The sequence below is a fragment of the Gavia stellata genome, chromosome 3, assembly GCF_030936135.1.
Source record: "Gavia stellata isolate bGavSte3 chromosome 3, bGavSte3.hap2, whole genome shotgun sequence".
NCBI lineage: Eukaryota > Metazoa > Chordata > Aves > Gaviiformes > Gaviidae > Gavia > Gavia stellata.
The window spans coordinates 48,863,088-48,884,587 of record NC_082596.1 but is presented as its reverse complement, the minus strand read 5'-3'; the positions used below and the strand labels follow the sequence as shown (position 1 = coordinate 48,884,587).

Here is a 21,500-nt window from a genome sequence, read left to right as displayed (position 1 = left end):
TTACACTTGGTGCACGGAGAAAACTGGTAATTGCATTCAAAGCAATGATAAGTTACCATTTTAATGATTCCTTATGTCGTGAGTAATTTATAAATCATTCAGTATCTTCCCAGCAAAGCTTGCCTTCTGTTTTTAAAACGTACCTTTTCGTATCCAACAAAGGGTTTCAGTGCAATAAGAATTAAGGTGTGTCTCTTAGCTTTTACCTGCAAGCAATAATGATGTTGTCAAGCGTTTCAGGTGAGACCAGCCCAGGATTTTGGGGTGGGGAAAGACACTCTGTTATACAGCATCTTCAGTGCTTCCCTCAGAGGGAGGCAGAGACACCTTGAAGGGCTGAGTATAAGGACATCTACCGAGTGTCTTTTTAAATAGACACCAGAGTTGGGGGGGGGAGGGGAAAAGGAACAGGCTTGTAACCCTAACTCTGTTGGACTTGTACCCGAGAAGGCAGATGCCATGGATTGGCTCCCTCACCGAACGGCTGCTTTTCTGTTCCTTTTATTGGTAAGTCAGATTTTAAAACAATAATTGTAAACTCTGTGATTACGCCAGTTGAATCTTCCTCAGCAGAGCATTATATTTTACAGTTTAAACTACCTCCCTAAAAAAATCTTGTGACATCTAGCATAAAAATAAAGCTGTGCTTCTTTTAAACTGCACTTCTGAAGGTTCTGTACAAATAATCTAGTTTTTCATGAAATGCTGACATGTTTCTTTTTATTATGACTTTCTGCAGTCTGTTGTTGTTCAATATGTGACTTTCTATGTTTAATGCATGACTTTTCAGGTGAATGTTGTCTGTGGCTACTATTTAAGGAGTCACTGTTATTAATAAAAGTGTTATCATTATAAAAGTCTTAATAACTTGACTGGATATTATTTGGTTCTATGTCTTTATTTTTTTTATCAATTGAGGGAATAGGAAGAGCAAATCTCATTTTCTAAACTGATTAGCAAGAGTGCTTCAGAGCTGACCAATTCCTACAGCTATATTTAAGAGACAAATACGAAATTTAGCGCAGACCTCAGCTAGGTAAAAATCAAGACTTGGCCTATTATTTCACATCACAAAGAATTCCTGTCTTGTAGTGCATTAGTGTCTGAGCCGCCATGTGCTGAACAAGTGAATGCATGATGAAAGTGTTGCTGTTTGGGTTTGTTTTTCTCACTGTAAAAGGAAAGTTGTGGTAGTCAAGTGGCATAGTTGTACAATGTGTTCATCAAGGCACAGAAATTACCCAGAAAGGACTTAAAAGAATTATGGAGGCCCTTCTACTCCTGCAACCCAATTTTTGTGTGGTTTATTTTCACTCATCTGTGCTGCTCTTCGAAAATTAGGTAGAGGTTTAAGGCCCTGAAGATTGAAAAGAGTAGGATTTCTATTACAGTTATGTCCTTCTGTGGCTTCGATTTTACGCAATGTATTAATAAGTGTAAATGTTGGTAAACTTCTTGTTATTGATCTCTCTAGAAATGTTATAGTCAGGGAAAAAGTGTTTGCTGTTATAGAACATTAAAACCTAAGACTTACTTTGAAAAGATAATCCATTAATTTTAGATGACAGCTCTGCAGTCAGTGAAGTAGAACTAACTAACACAGGGCAGCTGCCAAGCAAACAACGACAAAACTTGGCAAAAGCAAGTTATGGTTCAGATGAGTTTCTGCTTGTTTAACGCAGCGCAGGGGTCTCTGAGATTGGTATGCTGCACATCACGCTAATACTTCTGGATTTTCAGGTAGCATTAGTGACTATTCATTTTACTCAGTTACTTGGTGATGCATACTCCTGATGTGTCAAAGTTCAAAAAAAAATCGACTGTACTTTACCTAAGATCTGTCCATTCAAAAGAGATTTTTCTGCTTTACTTCTCTTGGCAGCTCTGGATCCATTTTCATTCTTTCAGTACATTTTTGTTACAGTTGTGACCGATGAAGGATATGTGTTGGATCAGGAAAAAGGAGCAATTGTGAAAACTGCCATTATGTTTTGATGACTATCAAATATTTGAATTTTTACTACCCAGAGGAAACAATTGTTGTTCTTATTATACGTTCTTCTGCACAACAGTGTAGATGGTGGACTGTACAGCTTAATAGCATCTTTCAGTGCTTTATAGAAAGCTGACGGACAACCTCTAGAGATTAAATAAATTACAAATTATGTATCCAATTTTAGTGTATTCTGAGAAACAGTCTTGGTTTTCAGCTTGATTAATCTTTCATGAAAATCACTTCTCTGAATGGTGTGTATGGTTAGTATATTGTTAATAAGTTGTATCAAATAAAATTGCTGTGGAGTTACACATATTTTAGTACACTACTACATTTTCAAAAAAAGAAAACTTACCAGCCCTGAAACTAATAATTTTCTATATGCATTTCACCATTGGTGGAACTGATTCTGCAACCCTTGCTCACGTGACTTCAAAGGCGTTATTCTCATGAGTAAGGGAGTTCTGTTTGTGATACTTGCATAGACACGTTTTATGGAAACAACCTGTTTGATCAGGTATGACTCTTCTCCTGCCAGCTATCATGTGACAGTTAATAATTTTAAATTCACCACATCTCTTACATGCAGTTTTGTCTGGCTACATTTTCCCATGTGTTATCTATGCTTCTTTTTTTTTTTTCCAGTTGTTAGGCTATGGTTACACCTCCTACTCATAAATTGGTCACACACAAAAATATTAAGGGGCCAAATCCTCTCCTTGCGTATGCATATGAAACATCAGCCAGGATGTAGCCAGGAACCTGCAGGCTCTTCTGCCAAAGAATTTTGTTTTAGAAATAGAAACTAAAGCCATTCTGCATCCAGGAATTATCACCTCAGATTAGGTTCTTAAGTCTGCAGTTCTACATTCCTAAGTAAAATGGCCCCTGAGCAAACACGCATTTGCAGCTAGAGCACTCTAAGCCGTATTAGAATTCAGGTTTTATTGAGGAGATTTATTGAGGAGACTTAGCATGACTAATTTGAAAAACTCAAATTTGAATGATAATGCCATACACCCTGTATTGAAATTACTTTTCTGTTCATTTTTCTAATGGTTACGCTCAGTTACTGTATGGAAATTCATTACATCTGTATGGCTTAGCAGAACAGAAACAATCTCAGTGGAAACTTTCCCAAAGTGGTCAGTTCTTTGAATAAACGTATTTTAAGATAAATAAAACTTTGGAGTATATTCTTCTGACTGACATAAGCATTGTCATACTTCAGCTGAAATAGCAATGGATTGTCCATCCTGAGTGCGACACAAAATATTGACATCAGTTGCTAACACAGGAAGCAACAGAAACACCTGACTTCCACAGAATTAGAAAACAAAATTATAGAAAAAACATCCTGAAAAACTTCCCCCTTAAACTGGAAGAAGCATATTCATTAGTGAGCTATGAAAATGAAAAGTATAGACAAAAACACATTCATGTTTCGATTTAAAAGGGACCAAATGGCTTCTTTTTAAAATATGAGGTTTTTTCTTATGTTTCAACTCCGCTTCTCATTATTTCATGTGCACTGATTTATCATTTTTTAAAGATATGCAGAATGAATAAAGGGAAGGGTTCGTTATTTCAACCCTTTACTAGTCAGGGCTTTGGCTGAGCAAGAAAGACGTAAAAGTCCCAAAATGCTGACACAACCAGAGCTACCATGGCACCCTGATGACTAATATAATATGTGTGAGTTCTCAGCACTCCTCCCGTCCAGGCCAATAACAATACCGCTGTTGACTTCAAAGAGAGAGAGAAGCAGATCCAATATGAATAATGCTGGGAAGATGTTAAAGGCGTGGTCAGTCATTTAGATTTGAGTAGGTGGAGGAGGGAGGATTCCATAATTGCGTGTAATATTGCTTGGCAGTCAATTAACGATTAGTTAATTCTTGTTTGTAATTGCTTTGAAGGTGCAAAAAGCCATACACATCCTATGGGCCTAATTCTGTTCCCACTTACATCAGAATAAATCCAGAATAACTCTGGTGTGACTCTAAGGCGTAATTTTGGGCATAAGGTTGAGGCTCTGGATCATTACAGCAAAAGACAAGCTTTAAGACAGACCACTGTGCACATGACAGTCACCATAGACATGTTTCCTGCCTACACCTTTCCCAACCCAAACCAGAAACAGCTTGTGCAACGAGCCTCTAGCTTCTCTGCAGAGTTTCCATTTTTTCACAGTCTCTCAGAGACTAACAGGACAGCAAAACTTGTTATCATTCTGATCAGCTTGCCTACCCCAAGGTCCTCAGGATGCGTCCCACACATTCCAGTGGCTTCTAATGCTTTAATTATTGTTAATCACTGAATCTATGGAAAGTACTGTACCCGGATACCAGTTTAGAAGGGAAATTTGTTCACTACCTATAAGTATGCTGGAGTTAGCTGCTAGGAGACAGTACTTCTCTGCTGGAAATAGCACTAGAAAAAAAGGGTTTGCATCGCAGAGAGATATTAGAAATAAACAACTGGGATGGGGGGAGCCTTATAACAGCTGGTGACAGTGGAGAACTGGAAAATGTTAGTTGGGGAGGCAAAGGAACCTCCATCCCTGGATCAAGTTGGATAGATGTCACTCCAGAATTGTTGAAGTTTAACTGGTGAACTAGACAACTTTGTCTGGTGTCTGCCTGCCCTCCTTCCTATAACACGGCAGTAACTGAGAAAGACATGCCAAATGCAGACATCAAGTTCATCGGATCAGCCTTTTCAAATAATATCACAAACTGTACTAAGGACTCTGGATTCAAAACCATCAAGACTTCTTTCAAGATCTTCCCTTAGCAACACGTAGCAGAATGGGGTTTTCCTTAGCACCGGACAAGTGTGGAAATACCAGGCCTAAATTTACAATCTCCAGCACTACTGATGAACAAATTCCTAACATTCCAATTATTGGTGCTCAAAAACAAAGGATGAAACTCCAGTGTAAAAGGCATATTCTTCACTGCTTGAAAACAGAACTCCCTATTGGCATAAATCAAGTGTTTTATGAATATTCATGTCCTTAAAGAACAGAATTCTTTACAGGCATAATTCTTATTTCAGAGATACTCAACACAGTTTTTCAGTTAGGCCTGCTGAGTATAAGAGTGATGTGACTGGATGTGAGATGTTAGTTTCACTGTTAAATGACAGAATAGGCCACAGGACGCAGACAGTAGACAAGATTCACTAACATTGCACTGAGAGGTATACACCCATACTTTTCTGGGTCAAGACAATTGCTTGCATGCCAGAAGGGATTTCAGCCTAAGGGTGGAGAGGATTCCACTGTACTCACCAAAGCGGCTCTGTTCTGCCGGTGGGATCAAAAGACAAGAGATGTTGAATCAGTGCTACTTCTGGTGGACTTCATCACGGAAGTTCTCTGGTGAGGGTGTGCTCTGCCCCTTCTATTCCCCCATGTTTCCCCAAGATCCAAGTACAGGCCTGAGCTCCCACTGGAGTGAAAAACCCCACAGTTTAAATGGAGTCTGATATTGTCCCTTCTCTAAGATGAGTAATGGCTGCACATGAATTTGAACCCCATTCTGCAGCTGAAGATTTAAATAGTCACCAAGACATAAACTCAGATTAAAAGATGTATTGACACTTTTCACACAGCATGAACATATTGTAATGATTTTCCTGCAGAGTACTTTTCTTAACCATTTATGTCAATGGCTTGCTCAAAAAAACCAAGAAAAAGAATCCCTACTCCATGAATAGTCCAATAAATTTCAAGATATATGCACACCAAATGGGCAAATCCACAGTCTAAATTCCCTCATTCAGAAGCAGATTAGAGCAGCCATTATGTGCCGAGGTCTCAGGGAATGTTCTGGGCAAGATCAGATCATTGTTTTGTAAATGGCAGATGGTGGACCTCTTATGGCATATAGGTAAATGGGGAAAAGGGGGAAGAGAGAGGAAGGAGGGTGAAGCTGCTGTTCATTAATCTGTTGCAGGTAAGAGGTTATTTTAATATGAAGTAAGTGGAAAAAAGTCTCTGCCCATGTTCCAGCCTTGACAGAACAATGCAATAAATCTGAAGTGAGGGAAGTCCCATAAGGTAAAGCTACCATAGAGAAAAAGATTGTCACAGGTTTTATCCAAGTATAACTGACATAAAACCCACTAGATAAAACACGTCAGACAAAAAAAAAGCTATTGAACAGTACTGGGAAATTATAATGAAAGTGGAAAATTGATAACTACAGCTGTTAACCACATTTGGTGAGAAAAGAGAAACTCTGCAACACTTTTTAAGTCACCTGGATATTTTTTTTCTCCCAATATTGAATGAAGCAAGCATCCAGTCCTGCAAATCCCACATTCTTCACCCTTTATCATCTGAAGCGAGCAGAGGCAGGTCCTAAACCCAAAAGAGATGCTCTGAAGAGGTACATGCACCAAGTGAACTTCATTTTCACACCTTCTTTAGGAACAAGGTTAATTAAACTGTGCCTTCTTTTAAATTGTGATAATCAAGAAATTACGTATTCTCTACTATTTCAATTTTAATTTTGAAGTCATTACATATTGCATCTGATCCTGCCACCTTTATTTACTCAAGACTTTGTTTGCATAGTTAGACCTCAGCTCAAAGCCCACCGCACTCCAGGGAAATCTGCCTGATGATTGCAGTTGGCTTTCCATCTTACATTGAATCTCTTCGACCTCAGTGGGAAGTTTCAAGAAAACATTTTCATTCTTTTTGGTTAAAATATATAGTTAAGTTCTTCAGGTCTACTGTGGACTTTCTAAGTAAGACAAAATAAAGAATAAAGAATAAATTCTTCAGAATATATAAATACCCTTTTTCTAGTTTCCTAGACATACTGTTTAATAACAACTCTTGCAACCACTTCTCTCTTCAGCTGAGGTGTTACAACCTAAAAATCTGTGTGAAACCTGTATTTTGATGTAGGTACAACTTTAAATTTGCTGTAGCACATGCATTCAAACTTAAAGTTCAGCCTTGAAAGACAGAACTAATTTTGAAGGTGTTAACTCTCAAGGAATTCAAGGGATGGATATAGAAAAAAATGAATTGCACAAAGTCATTTATGGAAATCCTGTAGCTACTGCCTAGATAGGTTATTGCAATAGACTTGAAAAAATAGTACTGCTCCAGTCCTGCAGTATAGCAATGTATGGCAGTTGGGTTCTGCTTATTGCATTTTGCCCTGCATTTTTATATGCCAATCTTCTTATTGTTCTTGCAGGTACTCTTGGATTTCAGCACAGGATTTCATGTAGAGGTAATATATATTTCTTTAGAAACTGATTTTCTGATCAAATTAAATGTAACCAATGCAAAAATGAAATGCAAAATACTGAACTAAGATATTTCTGAACTTGAAGGTTGAAAACATATTTAAATATTGAACAGTTGCAGGTAATAACCTGCTCACCCTCTCAAGAGAAATTCTCCTGAACCTAAATGTGTATCTCATACACAGGAATAATTTTAAAGAAAACATATACAGTCTTAGAGTTTGGGACTCACAGACAAATAAAAAAGCACATGATCTATAAAAAATCCCCTTTCTCCTTATTGCTGGAAATTCTAAATGTCTGTATTAATTTAAAATGGATTGAGGTTACTGGTCATATGATACTGGAACTCTCTGTCAAAGGTAAAAGAATGGGATGAAAATGGAATGGCAAGATGGAAAACCTTCAGAAGACAAAAACGTGAATGGATCAAATTTGCTGCAGCTTGCAGAGAAGGTGAAGATAATTCTAAGAGGAATCCAATTGCCAAAGTAAGTAGAAAGAAAAACAAAAGTGTTCACTGACAAGGAAGTTTTTTTCAAGTCAGGCTGATAAAAGCAGAGAGATTTAAAAGTGTATTTGCTTAGAGTAGTCAAAGGAAGGAATGGAGAATAAAAAGAAGATGATGCAATATTTCCAGCTCTGCTGAGACAGTCTCATAAGGTGAACCCACATGGCTGCTGAGGAGGGACCAAAGGCTTCCTAGAACATTGCCATGAGTCTACTTCCTGGACAGCTCCAACCATAGTCTCTTCATGTACAGCATCTGTGTACTAGATCACAATATTTTTCTTTTCTCTCTCACCCTGAGGAACCCCTGAGCAGAAGTTCAAGGATAGTGCATGACTTCTGTGGGCAACAGAGCAAAGAAGGGGTCTTCCTATCCTCCCATCATGACTGTACCCTTACTGAGGTCCAGCTGCAGTGTGATACTCTTAGAAGTTTCTCTCTCCACTTCCCTGCCAGAAGATTTAAGAGAAATGGAAAGCCTGTCCAGTACTTAAGGGGAGATGGATCTCTAGGCCGACTGTTGTGTAGAAGAGCCTTCTATTGGTTCTGTCAATTGAACCTTGTGATGACTGGTTGAGAAACTCAAATTATATAGATTTTTTTAAAGGAACTAGTAACAGGGAAAAAAGCCCTGCGGGTGTCCTCAGTAAACTGGCATAAATTATTATTATTTATTATTGTAGATCCGATCAGATTGTGAAGAAAACCATCCAATCACATACAGCATCTCTGGAGTTGGAATTGATCGTGCCCCCTATGGAATATTTGTTGTTAACCCAAGAACAGGAGAAATTAATATAACATCAATAGTGGATAGGGAAGTAACCCCGGTATTTGTTGTAAGTACTCCCCTTTTTCTTTTACCTTTATAATGATGGATCCAGGGTGGGGCAGGGAGAGCAGAAGGAGTCAAATTCATTTGTTTTGGGTTTTAAAACAAGTAAATCTCTTTATCTAGATACGCTGCTTTGCTAAACACTCAGTGACGGGTGTAGATTTGGAACCACCTCTTGAACTTCGAGTCAGAGTTCTGGATATAAATGATAACCCTCCTATATTTGCGCAAACTGTATTTACAGGATCTATTGAAGAAAGCAGTATGGACAGTAAGTAACTATGTTATGCCTGTTCTAGTATAATTAGTGAAGCTCCCAGAATACAGTTAATATAAACCTGGGGTGCTCATTCTACATTTTCTTAGGCAATTGCATATATTGGCCAGGGCTACTGCAGAGGAAGGAGTGGCAGATGCTTCTCCAAGTGCTATTCAAGCCCGGGCCCGAGCTCATTGCCTAAAATTAAGCAGTGACGCTTCCTTCCGCCTTTGCTCAAACACGTGAATGCTGAATGTTCAAGTTTCTAACCATACCATTATGCAAACTCTTTCAGATGTGAAAATTTAAAATAAATCAGTTTATTCCTTCTTATCAAAAAAATTAACATTACACCTACACTTATTTCCTTTGAGGGTATATAAAATATGTTTTTTCACATTTTTTCTATTTCAAATATTTGATTTTGTAGCCTGAGTATTGCAGTTGCAGTAGAATATTACTAAATAAACCCTTACTTAAACCACTAAAATGGTTCTTTCTACCAAAAGTACAGCGATCAACATTAGACATGCAAATAGCACTGAGGCAACGGTGCCTAACACTCATCTTCTACTTTCTAGAAATTCTCATCTAAGACTGTGGAGAATTCTTACATTAATATCTACAAGCTCAGTACTTACTGTTTTTACACAGTCCCTACGGTGACTTAAAGAACTTCAGTGAAAATCTGCATTACTCCATCTGACCTTAATTTTTAATGTATTTTAAAGTCATTAACATTCAGTTAGAATCAGTACTACAGAATTAAACTTTTGTTTTTCTTTGTAAATGTCAATTAATAGATAGCATTCTATCATTTTTATACACCAAGATTTAGCATTGTCTTGATAAGCTGTTTGCAGGAACAAAACAGATTTTCTGATTACTTTATTTAATTATTATTTTTTATTTTTAGACACACTGGTGATGAAAATAATTGCATCAGATGCAGATGAACCTAATCACTTGAATTCTAAAATTGCCTTCAAGATAGAGAGTCAGGAACCTTCAGGTCCACCCATGTTCATTATGAATAAATATACTGGAGAACTCCATCTTGCAAATTATCTTGACAGAGAGGTAACATTTCCCTTTCAAAGTAAAATAACATGATGTTGTGGTGTATATGTGTTATAACGGGGGGGGGGGGGGGGGGGGGGGAGAAAGAAAGTTTGTGGTTTTTACAAAAATTAAGGGAGAAATGCATTTTTTCTGTATGTTACAATAAAATGTCTAAGGCAAATTCCTGCATTAGGAAATAGTAGCAAGACATGAGTATTTATAATGTTTAAGATGTACAGGTGGTCCTTCTAACACACTCATTTCTCTTTCTGTGACAGCAACATAGTAGCTACACTCTTGTTGTGAAGGCATCAGACCGGGATGGAGCTGCAGATGGAATATCATCCCTTTGTAGCTGTAATGTTAAAGTTATTGATGTCAATGACAACTTCCCAACTCTTGCTCAAAGCTCTGTAAGTTTTTAATACCAAAAGCAGCATCACTGTTTTAGAACCCTGTTCAAAAACTCAGTTGATAACAGAGGCCTTAATAACCTGTAGAGCGCTTGCACATCCGAATGCTCCATTGGATTAACAGGATAGTTTCCCTGAAGTGTGCTCAAAATCCAATCTGTCGCTTGTGCACCAATTCTGATAACATACACATAGATTATTTTTGTATGCAGAGAAGTCAATCCTGACACTGACTTCTCTGTATTCAGAGAAATCCAGTCATTCAGGTGTTCAGACACGTGCAGTACAGCCAGATCACATAGATTAACCCAATCTTTGTGTAATCTTTTCTTACAGAAAGCACAAATCCACTTCCTTTAAGCTGCCTCTGCAAACACTTGAGGTGATACAGCTCTTCAGATTTGTAACCAGAATCACAATTTACCCGGAACGCCTTATTTTTATTAAATTGGCATGGACTGTGGGCAGGACATCCTTCAAAAGAATCTCTGCAGTCAGCTGTGTTTTCCTCACATTATATATTTTAGTGTTTGTTAATAGGTATTTATCTGTCATTCCAGTTTTCAGCAAGTATTTCAGAAAATTCACTCAGTTCAGAACTGCTACGAATACAAGCTTTGGATGCTGACGAAGAGTATACAGACAACTGGTTAGCAGAGTTTTTCTTTATATCTGGCAATGAAGATAACTGGTTTGAAATTGTTACAGATCGAGCTACAAATCAAGGAATCCTTAGAGTAATTAAGGTATGGATAAATATTGTGATTCAACTGTTGAAAGAATCATCTTAAAATAGTTTTAATTAATTGTTAACAAAATTAAATAAGCAGTAAAAATACTGTCACTCCACCATTTAAAATAGAAAATACTTAAATAAAATCAAAGGAACTTTATTTATTATCTAGTTCTCTGTGGTTTATCTTTTAGGAATTGAATTATGAACAACTCCAAACTCATTCACTGATTATTGGTGTCAGGAATGTAGCTGCCTTCCACCACTCTGTTGCACATGACTTCCGAATGTCTGGAACACCCCTCACAATAGAAGTAAAAAATGTGATTGAACCACCAAGATTTCATCCATCTTCAGTTGTGTTTTCTGTATCAGAAAGCACAAGAGTGAATTATGTTGTGGGAACATATACAGCCATCGATGAGGACACTGGAGCTATTGCATCAAATGTTGTGTAAGCTCTGGTCCGCTTAACTCCCTGGGTGGAATAATTCTTTTAATTGAGATTTCAACAGGATGAGGAATAGGTATTTTAAAGGGTGCTTTAAAAAACAACTTTAAAAATGTTAATAGATTAGCAATAGAATAATAGCAATAGAGCAGTCTATTCTTCAGCCCATTTTTATGCTAAGACCTCTTTCGTTTCCTGACCTACCTTCCTTAGTCTTGTGCACAAGACAAAGAAAATACCATTTTCTAACAGGCTGTAACTTAAAGAAATCAGAAATAATTTTTTTTCTAGCCCAACCTAAGGATATTTTTCTTGAAATGTTTACTACAAATAGGGAATTTGTTAACATCTCTAAAAAAAGCAAGCAGAAAAACCCAATAATGGGCAGTATTATACAATCAGAATAGAAGATGTCACTATCAGTTCATGTTATAGTAAAAAAAAATTTAAAAATTTTACATTTATTTCTGCTAAAATTAATGATAATTAATGGGACCAAAATTTGTTTTTTAATGTATGTAGAAATAAACACAACCAACTTACAAAGATTTGAAAAGTTTTCATAAAACAGAGAAATATGTTAGCAAATACAATTGTAAAATGTTATAGGAAGAGCTGTGGATTTAACGACTGATATCAACAAGGGTTCTAGTAAAGGTTTAGAGGGTCCAGAAAGATTTTACTTTTAGACTATGATACCACTTTCAAAATATAATGGACTTCTACGCATTTACTTTATTCCTAATTATTTTTCTGGTCTACCTCTTTTGAAGTCTACAGGAATTTTGCTTAAACAGAGTGAAATGCAATAGGACCTAGCACAGCCTAAAGAAAAATATTCCAAAGTGACAAATATTATTTTCAAAACTAATATGTAATACATATATCCATAACATAATGCTGATTATTTTTACTTCACCAAATACAGATATAGTATAGGACGTGATCCAGGAGCCTGGTTCAGGATCAATCAAAACACTGGTGAAATCACATTGAACAAAGTTATTAACCGGGAATCAATCTATGTGATCAATGGGCAGTACAGAGCAGAGGTTCTGGCTATCACCAGAGGTAAGAAAAGAGATTAAGTTTTCTGAAACAAAACTCTCTTTGTTCCAGATCTCTCTCAATGTTTTTTTCCTCTTTCTAGTTTTCCCACCTGAACTGCATCATTTATAGTATCAATATTCCTTCCTGATCACAAATATTTTCTTTTTACAGGGGTTCCTCGATATACTGCTACTGGCACTATTGTGCTTTCAATACAAGACATCAATGACAATTGCCCGACTATTAATACTGAATTAAGGAAAGTGTGTATGCATTCCCCATCAGTGATTATCACAGCAAAGGATAAGGATGGTGATCGTTATGGTTCCCCCTTTACATTCAGCATACATGGTGAACCTCAAACTACATGGATTATCAGATCAATAAATGGTAAATTAACCTACATTTTATAACAGAATAAACCATAGTAATAAGCTCTTATCCAAGATAACATATTAGGAAAACCTTTTAATAACAAACAAAACAGTTATTAGAATCTATTCTAACCTTACTTAAATGTGATTTTATGCTCATATGAATACAAGAAGTTGCTCTGTATTTACATATATATAAAAATCATATTAGAACTATAGTCAGAATCATTACATGTGTTTCATCTAGTTATCATCTTTTAAAGGAAACTAAAAATATACTGATAAAAATTGAGCAGCAATACTGTACTTTACCTGAGTGTAGCTATGATAAGCACCTCTATTGGTCTAACCCTAATGAGGTGATTCAAAAGGACCAATTTGATGCCTTTTTATTTCTATATTATCTAAAAAATTTGAAGCATATGAGAAAACTCTCAAATTTATTTATTAGAGTATAAAATTATTAGTTGACAGAGCTTTACTTTTATGAGCAGCATATGAAAATGGCAAATAAAGATTACAGCTTTTGCAATTTATTGTACAAAGTGTACTTACTTGTATTTCTAAGAAAAACATTTTAGTCAGTGCCCAGAGGAGCTTTTCCAGTTTCCTACAATAGGACATGACAAACTAATGAATTAATCAAATCTCATACATTACTGAATGACAGAATTTGCATAACTTACTGTATGCATGGAAGACTATATTAAATGGTAAATACCACAATTACAACTACTCTTATATCTCTTATTTGTCCCAAAGAGATGCAAATGTGTAACTTTAAATATTTCAAAACTACTGAAAAAACTTTTGAAAAACACTTGTGAGAGAAGAAAAAACGTATAAAACTTGCAATTTTTATGTTCACCATTGTGAGAATAAAAATCAGGAAAAGCAGCAGTAGATAGAAAAAGTGTATTTGCCCCTTTTATATTTCTCAGGTTAAAAAGTGATGACTCGTCTGATCTGGCTCAGGTTTTTCAAAAGAAAAAACTAGCATAGATGAATATCCTAAGTTTCAGCTTTGAGTAAGTACTGTAGACGCATAAGTAACTGAAGATCTGAGAATGGGAACACTTAGTCTTCATTCTGTTCTATGAACATTACTCACAAAAATTATAGATTTGTACAGTATTTATAGTCAATACCTTAATCTAAATATTTTTCTCTTTTTTTTTTCTTCCCCAAAGCTTCCTCTGCAGAACTAGTGAGTCAGAACATGGACTTTTACATTTATAGGATCTATGTCAGCGTAAGAGATAACCAAGGCCGACGCTGCCCTAAACCACATATAATTCCTGTGCAAGCTTGTCAGTGTGATAGTCGTAATTACTGCACCAGTGGGGCCACGAAAATAATTATCATCGGTGGTGGCGGCAGTAGCAACAATGGCGGTGATGGTGGTGGTAGTGAAGTAGGCCAGACAGATAAAGGAGAAACAGGACAAGAGGGTGTTGGTAATGGTGAGTCTAGACCTGGAGGAGAAACTGAGGACCACACAGACTGGCAGTATACTGGTGGATACAGCGAAGGTAATGAAGGATTTACTGCAGTCACTGATGATACTTATATTGGAGAAGGAAATGATGGCAGAAAATTCGCATCTTCTACCACACTTAGCGGTGCTGCCATTGGCCTGATGTTTCTTGGTGGATTAATATTTGTTCGTAAGTATAACATTAAGAAAGCAATTTTATTAATTTTCTAAAAAGTGTATTTTTTTAATTCTTCTAAAACAAGGTGACTTTTCTTGTTGGTTGTTAACCTGTTGGCTCCCATGGGCCATTTGACAGAGGAAAAATTGCCTTTTAAATTATAAGTATTTCTATATATTTTATATTCTACATATTTATATACATATTTCATTCAGAAATAACTATTTCTTTCCTAAGACTTAGGGGTTTTTTCCTAACGTGTTATCCAATTCTCAGACCATGAGACAGGGTAAAAACTTTTAGGAGAAGATTCAGAAGATTTTGGGCAAGAGCTGTCCCTGTCACTTACAACTTACACTTTGCGATTCGTACTTCCGTTACATTACTAAAAGAAATGGACAAGTATCAGCTTCAAGCTGGGTATGAAAAGATGTAAAGAACAAGCTTACTTTGAACTCAAAGCCAGATTTTGGTAGTAGAACAATAAATATAATCATCTTAAATTTTGAACCTTTTGGCTATTGCTGCCAAACATTACATCTATTAAAAACAAGTATCATTTGTGATAACAGGATCAAAACAGATCATTCATTCATATGTCCTAGTATTTTTGAAGAAATATGAGTTTCAGGGATAAGAATGACTCAGGTTAGACTTATGCAAGCAATTACTTCTCAGACCACCACAATCAGATTTGATCGTCTTTCATAGCCTGGACATCAAGCAATCAACATCTAAAATTTCCCAGTGCAGAAATACTGACTACAGAACCAGAGGAAATAGATTTTTCCCCTGATTTTTTTGAGGAGAGGGGGGTTGGTTTGGATTTTGATCTTTGATTAGTAGAAATCAACAAACACAACATTTTGAAGCTGCAAAAGGCTGTTTTGTTTGTAGTTCCCAGGTGGTTAATGTTACAGGACAGACTGTCCTAGTTGGTAGTCTGGAGTAAATATGTCCTTAGCCATGCAGTGTGAGGTAGCACTTTGTACACTTTACAGGCCTTTCACCTTTTCTCTTCAGTTCACTTTGACGTTAAACTGAAAGCTTTAGATGCTCTGCTAAGTCTGGTGTGGGCAAGCGCCTCTCCCCACTCCCTCTGCAGCGATACAAGGTTTCTAACTTAGCCATCTAGGTTAAGGACCTAAAGACAGACAGAACTAATGTTGCAGTGCCTTTCTAAAATGAGCAATGTTTTCAACGTTGGCGTTTAAAGCATTCAGGAATTTCCAACACTGAGTGCTTGAAACAACTAAGCATAACACAGCACACCGGGAAACCTGACTCACTCCATGTAATCATTTGTTAAAACTGGGGTCTGGGGTTTGCCTCTATTGTTTTTTTCAAATCAAGCATTATGTATACATGATGTAAAAAAAGCAAATGGAGCCTTAGCCACAGATCAATGATGCCAGATGGAGATGTCTCCACTGATTCTCATAAGTCTATTATTATTAATGTGTATTTCTTTTCAATTACAATATCTGAAGAGGCACATGTATGCTTATATATCAAGAATGAACGTCACTGAATTCTATACGTAGCAAGACTGGTTCTGTTTGTTTAATTTTCATATGCAACTTATATTCATTCACCTGAGATAGATCAAAGTCTGTTTCCAGGTGTATAGGCATAAATTTGGAGTAACAGCTCTACTCCACCCCCGCGTTGCTCTGCTGTAACTAAAGTTACAAATTATTCTGAATTTCCAAATGCATACAATTCCAAAAGCAGCTAATGATTCTGAAAGCCAGACTTGCAGGCTGCTTGATTTGAAACATTTTAAAAGACATATTTCCAAATGTTCTTGAGCACTTGCCCTCTAGGAAAAGCAACTATTCCTGTGAGGAAGAGATGTCCTAAATCTGTTTCCTGTTTCTTTCCTGTTAAGTGATTCCAATTTTGATGTCAATGAGCGACTGTTGTGGCTGTGGACCTGGCGCTGCAGGTGGAGTTGGAACTGGATTTGAACCTGTACCTGAATGCACAGAAGGGGCAATTCATCCATGGGGAATAGAAGGTGCACAGCCTGAAGACAGGGTCAGTATGCTTCTAAGCCCACAGTAACTCATACTTATGGAAAAGACTGCATTTGACTAGAAGCATGAAAGTGATTGTAGCATTGGGTCATCTTCTAAAAGAAATCTGGCATTGTCAACAATTCCCAAGCAGATATGAAAGGTGATTCTTAATTAACATTTGCAGATGGAGTTTTTGTGGTTTAAGTTGTGTTTAGTTAGCTTGGCACAATAGTTCAGTGTTACTGTTCCCTCAGCTGAAACACAAGGATTTTCAGTGCAAGCTTTTTCAGTGCAAAGTAGGACAAGCTAACACAAACCATCTTCATTGATCACCTTTTACCTTGACAATGAAAAAACTTGGATGGAGTCTTTTTTAGTTTGTTTGTTTGTTTTTCTGGAGATGGTAATTAATAGCTATCGTTAACAGTTTAGACTGCTAATTCCTTAACATGATTCACAAAGTCTTGGTCTTCATATGGGAATTTCAAAGTCATAATTCAAGGAGTCAAAATGTTGTTTTCCAGGATGTCTCACACATTCTTGCCCCAACAACAGCTGCAGGAGGTGATTTTGGTGAACCCTCTGGTAAGCAGATCCTAAAAATTTTTGTGTGTGCTGTCATAAAGCTATCCTTCAGAACTTCAAGTCTTCTGACTCAAGGAGTACTTTGGTTTCTCGGATACAACCCAACCCTTCCAATCCTCCATCTAAAGATAGTCAAACTGATGCTAGTAGAACTCCTGGTATGAATAAAGGTTCTGAGGTTTAAGCCTTTGAGAAGATTCATTTCTGCAAACTGCATCTGTTTTGAAATATCTGCCAAGGCTTTCAAATCTCAGGCAGTTTTTCTTTATCATTCCAGCTAGTGAATGGAGGGTCTTTTCAAGACACCAGCTTTAGCAGAAATCAGTTTTGAGGCCAGAATAAGGAAATTTTCTTTCATAACTCATTGGTGAAAGGTTCAGTTCTTCCCAGTTTCGAGGCTCTGCTTCCCACAAGGGAGAATAGGACCTGTCAAGTAGCCAGTTAATTACTGACCATTTGTGCACTAGCCTAGACAGAAGGCTGGTACATAGCACAATATATTTATGCTTCTGAGATAAGGTTCCCCCAGGGAATTTGATGGCCGTAGAGAATAAGTCAAGCTCTGCAGTGCCACTTTCTCTTTTTCCCCATTCCTTGCTCCACAACAGGAAGGAAGGGTGCTGGCACAGATCCATTTTCACTAACTTCTGACAGGAAGAAATGTCACTGTGCAAGACAACTACTCTCATGACTATTAATTATTCAAAAATGTTCTCATCCTTAAGGTAAAATCAAAAGAGAACATTTTGGGGCATAAACATGAATTAGGAGTCTTCGTTCTCAGGGAAGTTCTGCTGCCATAACAATTGAGAAGTTTAAGACTTACACATGTGATTTACTTTATTTCCACTGTTCAGTACAATTACGGTGAAAGTCCCTGGTTCAAATTCTATAAACTGAGACTAATGAAATTAAATGAAAAAAACAATATAATTTAGCCTATGTTTCTTAATATAATCACAGTCAAGACTACTGTATACAATTAGTTTATTATATTACATGCCAATATTTAAGACCAGTCATTCCTTGTTATCATACATGAAAAACTCTGGAGAAGATAAAATCCTGTAAGTATGACTTTATAATTTATTGTAAAGGTCATTTTCATTCTGCATTATGAACCCTGATGGTTATTATGATCAATTGCTGTTCTCCCAAATCCCCCTTAACAATCTAATGCCTAGAAAATGTGACAGGAGTTACAAAGCTATTTCTTTTAAAAGAGTTTAAGGCAAAATAATTTTAACCCCAAAGTGATCATGAATATACATTTATGAATTTGCATAAATATCCATAAGCATTTTCCGATTTCTAATGCAAATTCCATGACAGCATATATGTAGACCAGACAGAGGAATCTCTCCAGCCGATTACACAAGTAAATCATTGATTTTCTAAAGCACAAAAGCACATGCAGCCGAGCCTCATGAATAAAATCAAGATCTTAGATGTCTTCTAATATGCGCTTAATTTTTATTGCAGTGTCAATGTTTGGCACATATGCATGGATCTGTGACTGAAATTAGTCTAAAATACCTTTAGAAACTCAGTACTGTTGTTGTACTATTTGTAAAAAAACCTGGCAAATTCTGTGTAAATTTTCACAGAGCACAGGAAAGACAACTTTTATTTTCTGTTTTCAGACATATATACAAACACATATGGAGGAGGAGGAGTAGTAGCTTCTGGTGTTGAAGAAACTACAGGGGTTGGCTATGGCACTGGTACTGGTTATGGAACAGCTGGAGGAATTTCTGGAACAGGGGAAGCAAAAGGATCAATTGGAGGTACAATAAAAGAGTATCGAGAAGGAGGGGTGAACATGGCCTTCCTAGACAACTACTTCTCTGAGGTAATTACCTGATCTTCTTTGCATTATATCTGTGAGCCTACTGTTAGATTCTCCTCCTCAAGTGGCATGGTGGAAATCCAAAATAACTCCACTCAAATTGAGACTTCCATGGTATAAGACTGGTGTGAGAGCAAAGCTGATCGTACTAGTAGGAAAAACTACGACACTAGTAGTACTGCTTTTGAGCTGCTGGCATAGTAGATTTGTACTTTTTGTAAAACTGATGGACACAGTGCAGTTATGTGTAGCAAGCAATTAAATTATTTCAGCTTCACAAGTGACCACCAAATTTATACATTTGCCACCTTTTTCAGTGTGTATATATAGATAATAACTTTGTGCAATTGTTCACATGTACTTCCTGTACAGCTTGGTTAATGAAGTGACTTTAACCCTTTAAGAACTGTGAACACCAGTTCACTTTCTTCCTCATTTTTATTGCCCTTTCTGTTCCCTAAAAGACTTGTGAACTGCAAGTGACACAAATAGACAGTTTTGTAATTGGCAACATATTAATTAGCCTTTACATATGGGATAAAAAAATGCTATGGAATTTACATGATTAATGGATTAATGGGATATATTTTCATAATTAACATGATCTGTGAGGCATAAATACTATAATTGCATATGTCACCAAAATATCAGTTACTATATAAGGATTGCTGTATTTCAAAATCTAAACAAGATTCAGTGGAGGAGAGGACAAAGCAGTCCTGAAGTCCTGAGCATTGACTTCTCCCAGACTACAATCTCCCTGCCTAGGCTGGGAGCACTAGGTATTAACTGTCTGCCAGCTGTAAGCCCCCACAGATTACCCCTCCTACTGAATATGTCAATCACCAAACCCTCTGCCTCTCCCTCCCAGGCCTCCCCTTCTGTCCTTCCCTGCTTCCTCCAACATCACCCATCACTCACTTTAAATTCTCCTCTTTCCTGCCTGATCCCTCCGCACTGACCACTCCATCATCCCTAAGGTCATCACAAATCAGTGATCTCCATTCTGCTCAAAATGGATTCCCCTCTGGGCCCACCAAGCCTTCCTCGCTGTGGCCAACCCTCTGTCCCATCCCCTCTCCACTGCTCCCATGGCCATCCTGCTTCGCTCCTCTTCCTACTGCCTCATCCTGATATTGCTGCCCAAAGAGTACATTCATTCCCCGGTCCCTTTTGCTCTCTCCCTTCACCCCACAGTCAGACCTACTGATGGCAGACCAAATTTGAGATGCTAAATGTTTGCAGAAAAAATAATAAAATATCAGTAACATTTGAATAAAACTTATTTCAAGGTCACAAAACTGTTGATGATATAATTTGTCCAGTTAATGTCCTGTTTTTCAAGTCTGCTGGGCCTTACTGTAGTTAGGGAACCCTTACTATTGTTTGAGATTTCATGGTTAAAAACCTGATGAAAAGTGACTCTGTTCTACCTTTTTTTCCTCATTTTGCAAACTACAGAAAGCATTTGTGTATGCAGATGAAGATGAAGGTCGGCCAGCAAATGACTGCCTGTTAATATATGATCATGAAGGAGTTGGTACTCCTGTTGGCTCTGTGGGTTGCTGCAGCTTTATTGGAGAGGATACAGACGAAACGTATTTGGATACATTAGGACCAAAATTTAAGACCCTGGCAGAGATCTGTCTGGGCAAAGAGATCGAACCTTTCCCTGATGTCAACCCACCCTGGCCAGGCGTTAATGTCACCTTTCCCAACTCTGAAAGTGATATAAACCTCCCACCACCTGGAACCACCATCATTGTCAATGGATGTGCACCTATGCCTCCCCCAGTCGGCACTACAACGGTTGTTACTGAAAACACCTACACATCTGGCTCAACCATACAGCCCCCGAGACCAATGCCGGATCCTGTGCTCCACGGCAACATGACGGTGACTGAGACCTACACCTCCGGCTCCCCCTCTCTTTGCGTTGACCCTCTGCGTGCATCCAACGTTGTTGTAACAGAAAGGGTTGTTGGTCCTGCATCTGCTTCTGATTTGCGCGGCATGCTAGATATCCCCGATCTCGCAGATGGGTCCAACGTTATCGTCACGGAAAGAGTAATCGCGCCCAACTCCCGGCTCCCAACCTCTCTAAGCATTCCTGATTTGGTAGATGGGTCGAATGTGGTGGTGACAGAAAGGGTGTTCAGGCCTGCCTCTGGCATGCCAGGCAGCTTAATAAATATTCCCTCGGAATTATCAAACACCCACAATGTGGTGGTCACCGAGAGGGTAGTGTCAGGGTCTGGGATGAGCGGCCTGGGGGGGACAAGCCTAGGGGGGGCAAATCTGGGGAGCCTGAGCAGCACAGGTCAGATGCTCAGCGCCGACTGTCACCTTGGCCAGGCAATGGGCACAGTGTCCCCCGGCACCTCCCGGCGAAGAGTGACAAAGTATAGCACTGTGCAGTACTCCAGTCAGTAA

General features: G+C 37.8%; 1 protein-coding gene across 1 annotated transcript; it reads left to right on the top strand.

Moving 5' to 3' along the window:
- The first annotated feature begins 459 nt into the window (after window positions 1–459).
- Window positions 460–21,500, top strand: LOC104262617 (desmoglein-4). Its single transcript, XM_009819037.2, has 16 exons — window positions 460–507; window positions 7,219–7,254; window positions 7,633–7,761; window positions 8,464–8,619; window positions 8,739–8,886; window positions 9,791–9,954; window positions 10,215–10,349; window positions 10,910–11,095; window positions 11,277–11,536; window positions 12,462–12,604; window positions 12,755–12,973; window positions 14,148–14,624; window positions 16,504–16,652; window positions 17,158–17,218; window positions 18,862–19,070; window positions 20,529–21,500. The coding sequence occupies exons 1-16, from the start codon at window positions 460–462 to the stop codon at window positions 21,498–21,500; spliced, it is 3,492 nt and encodes a 1,163-aa protein (XP_009817339.2).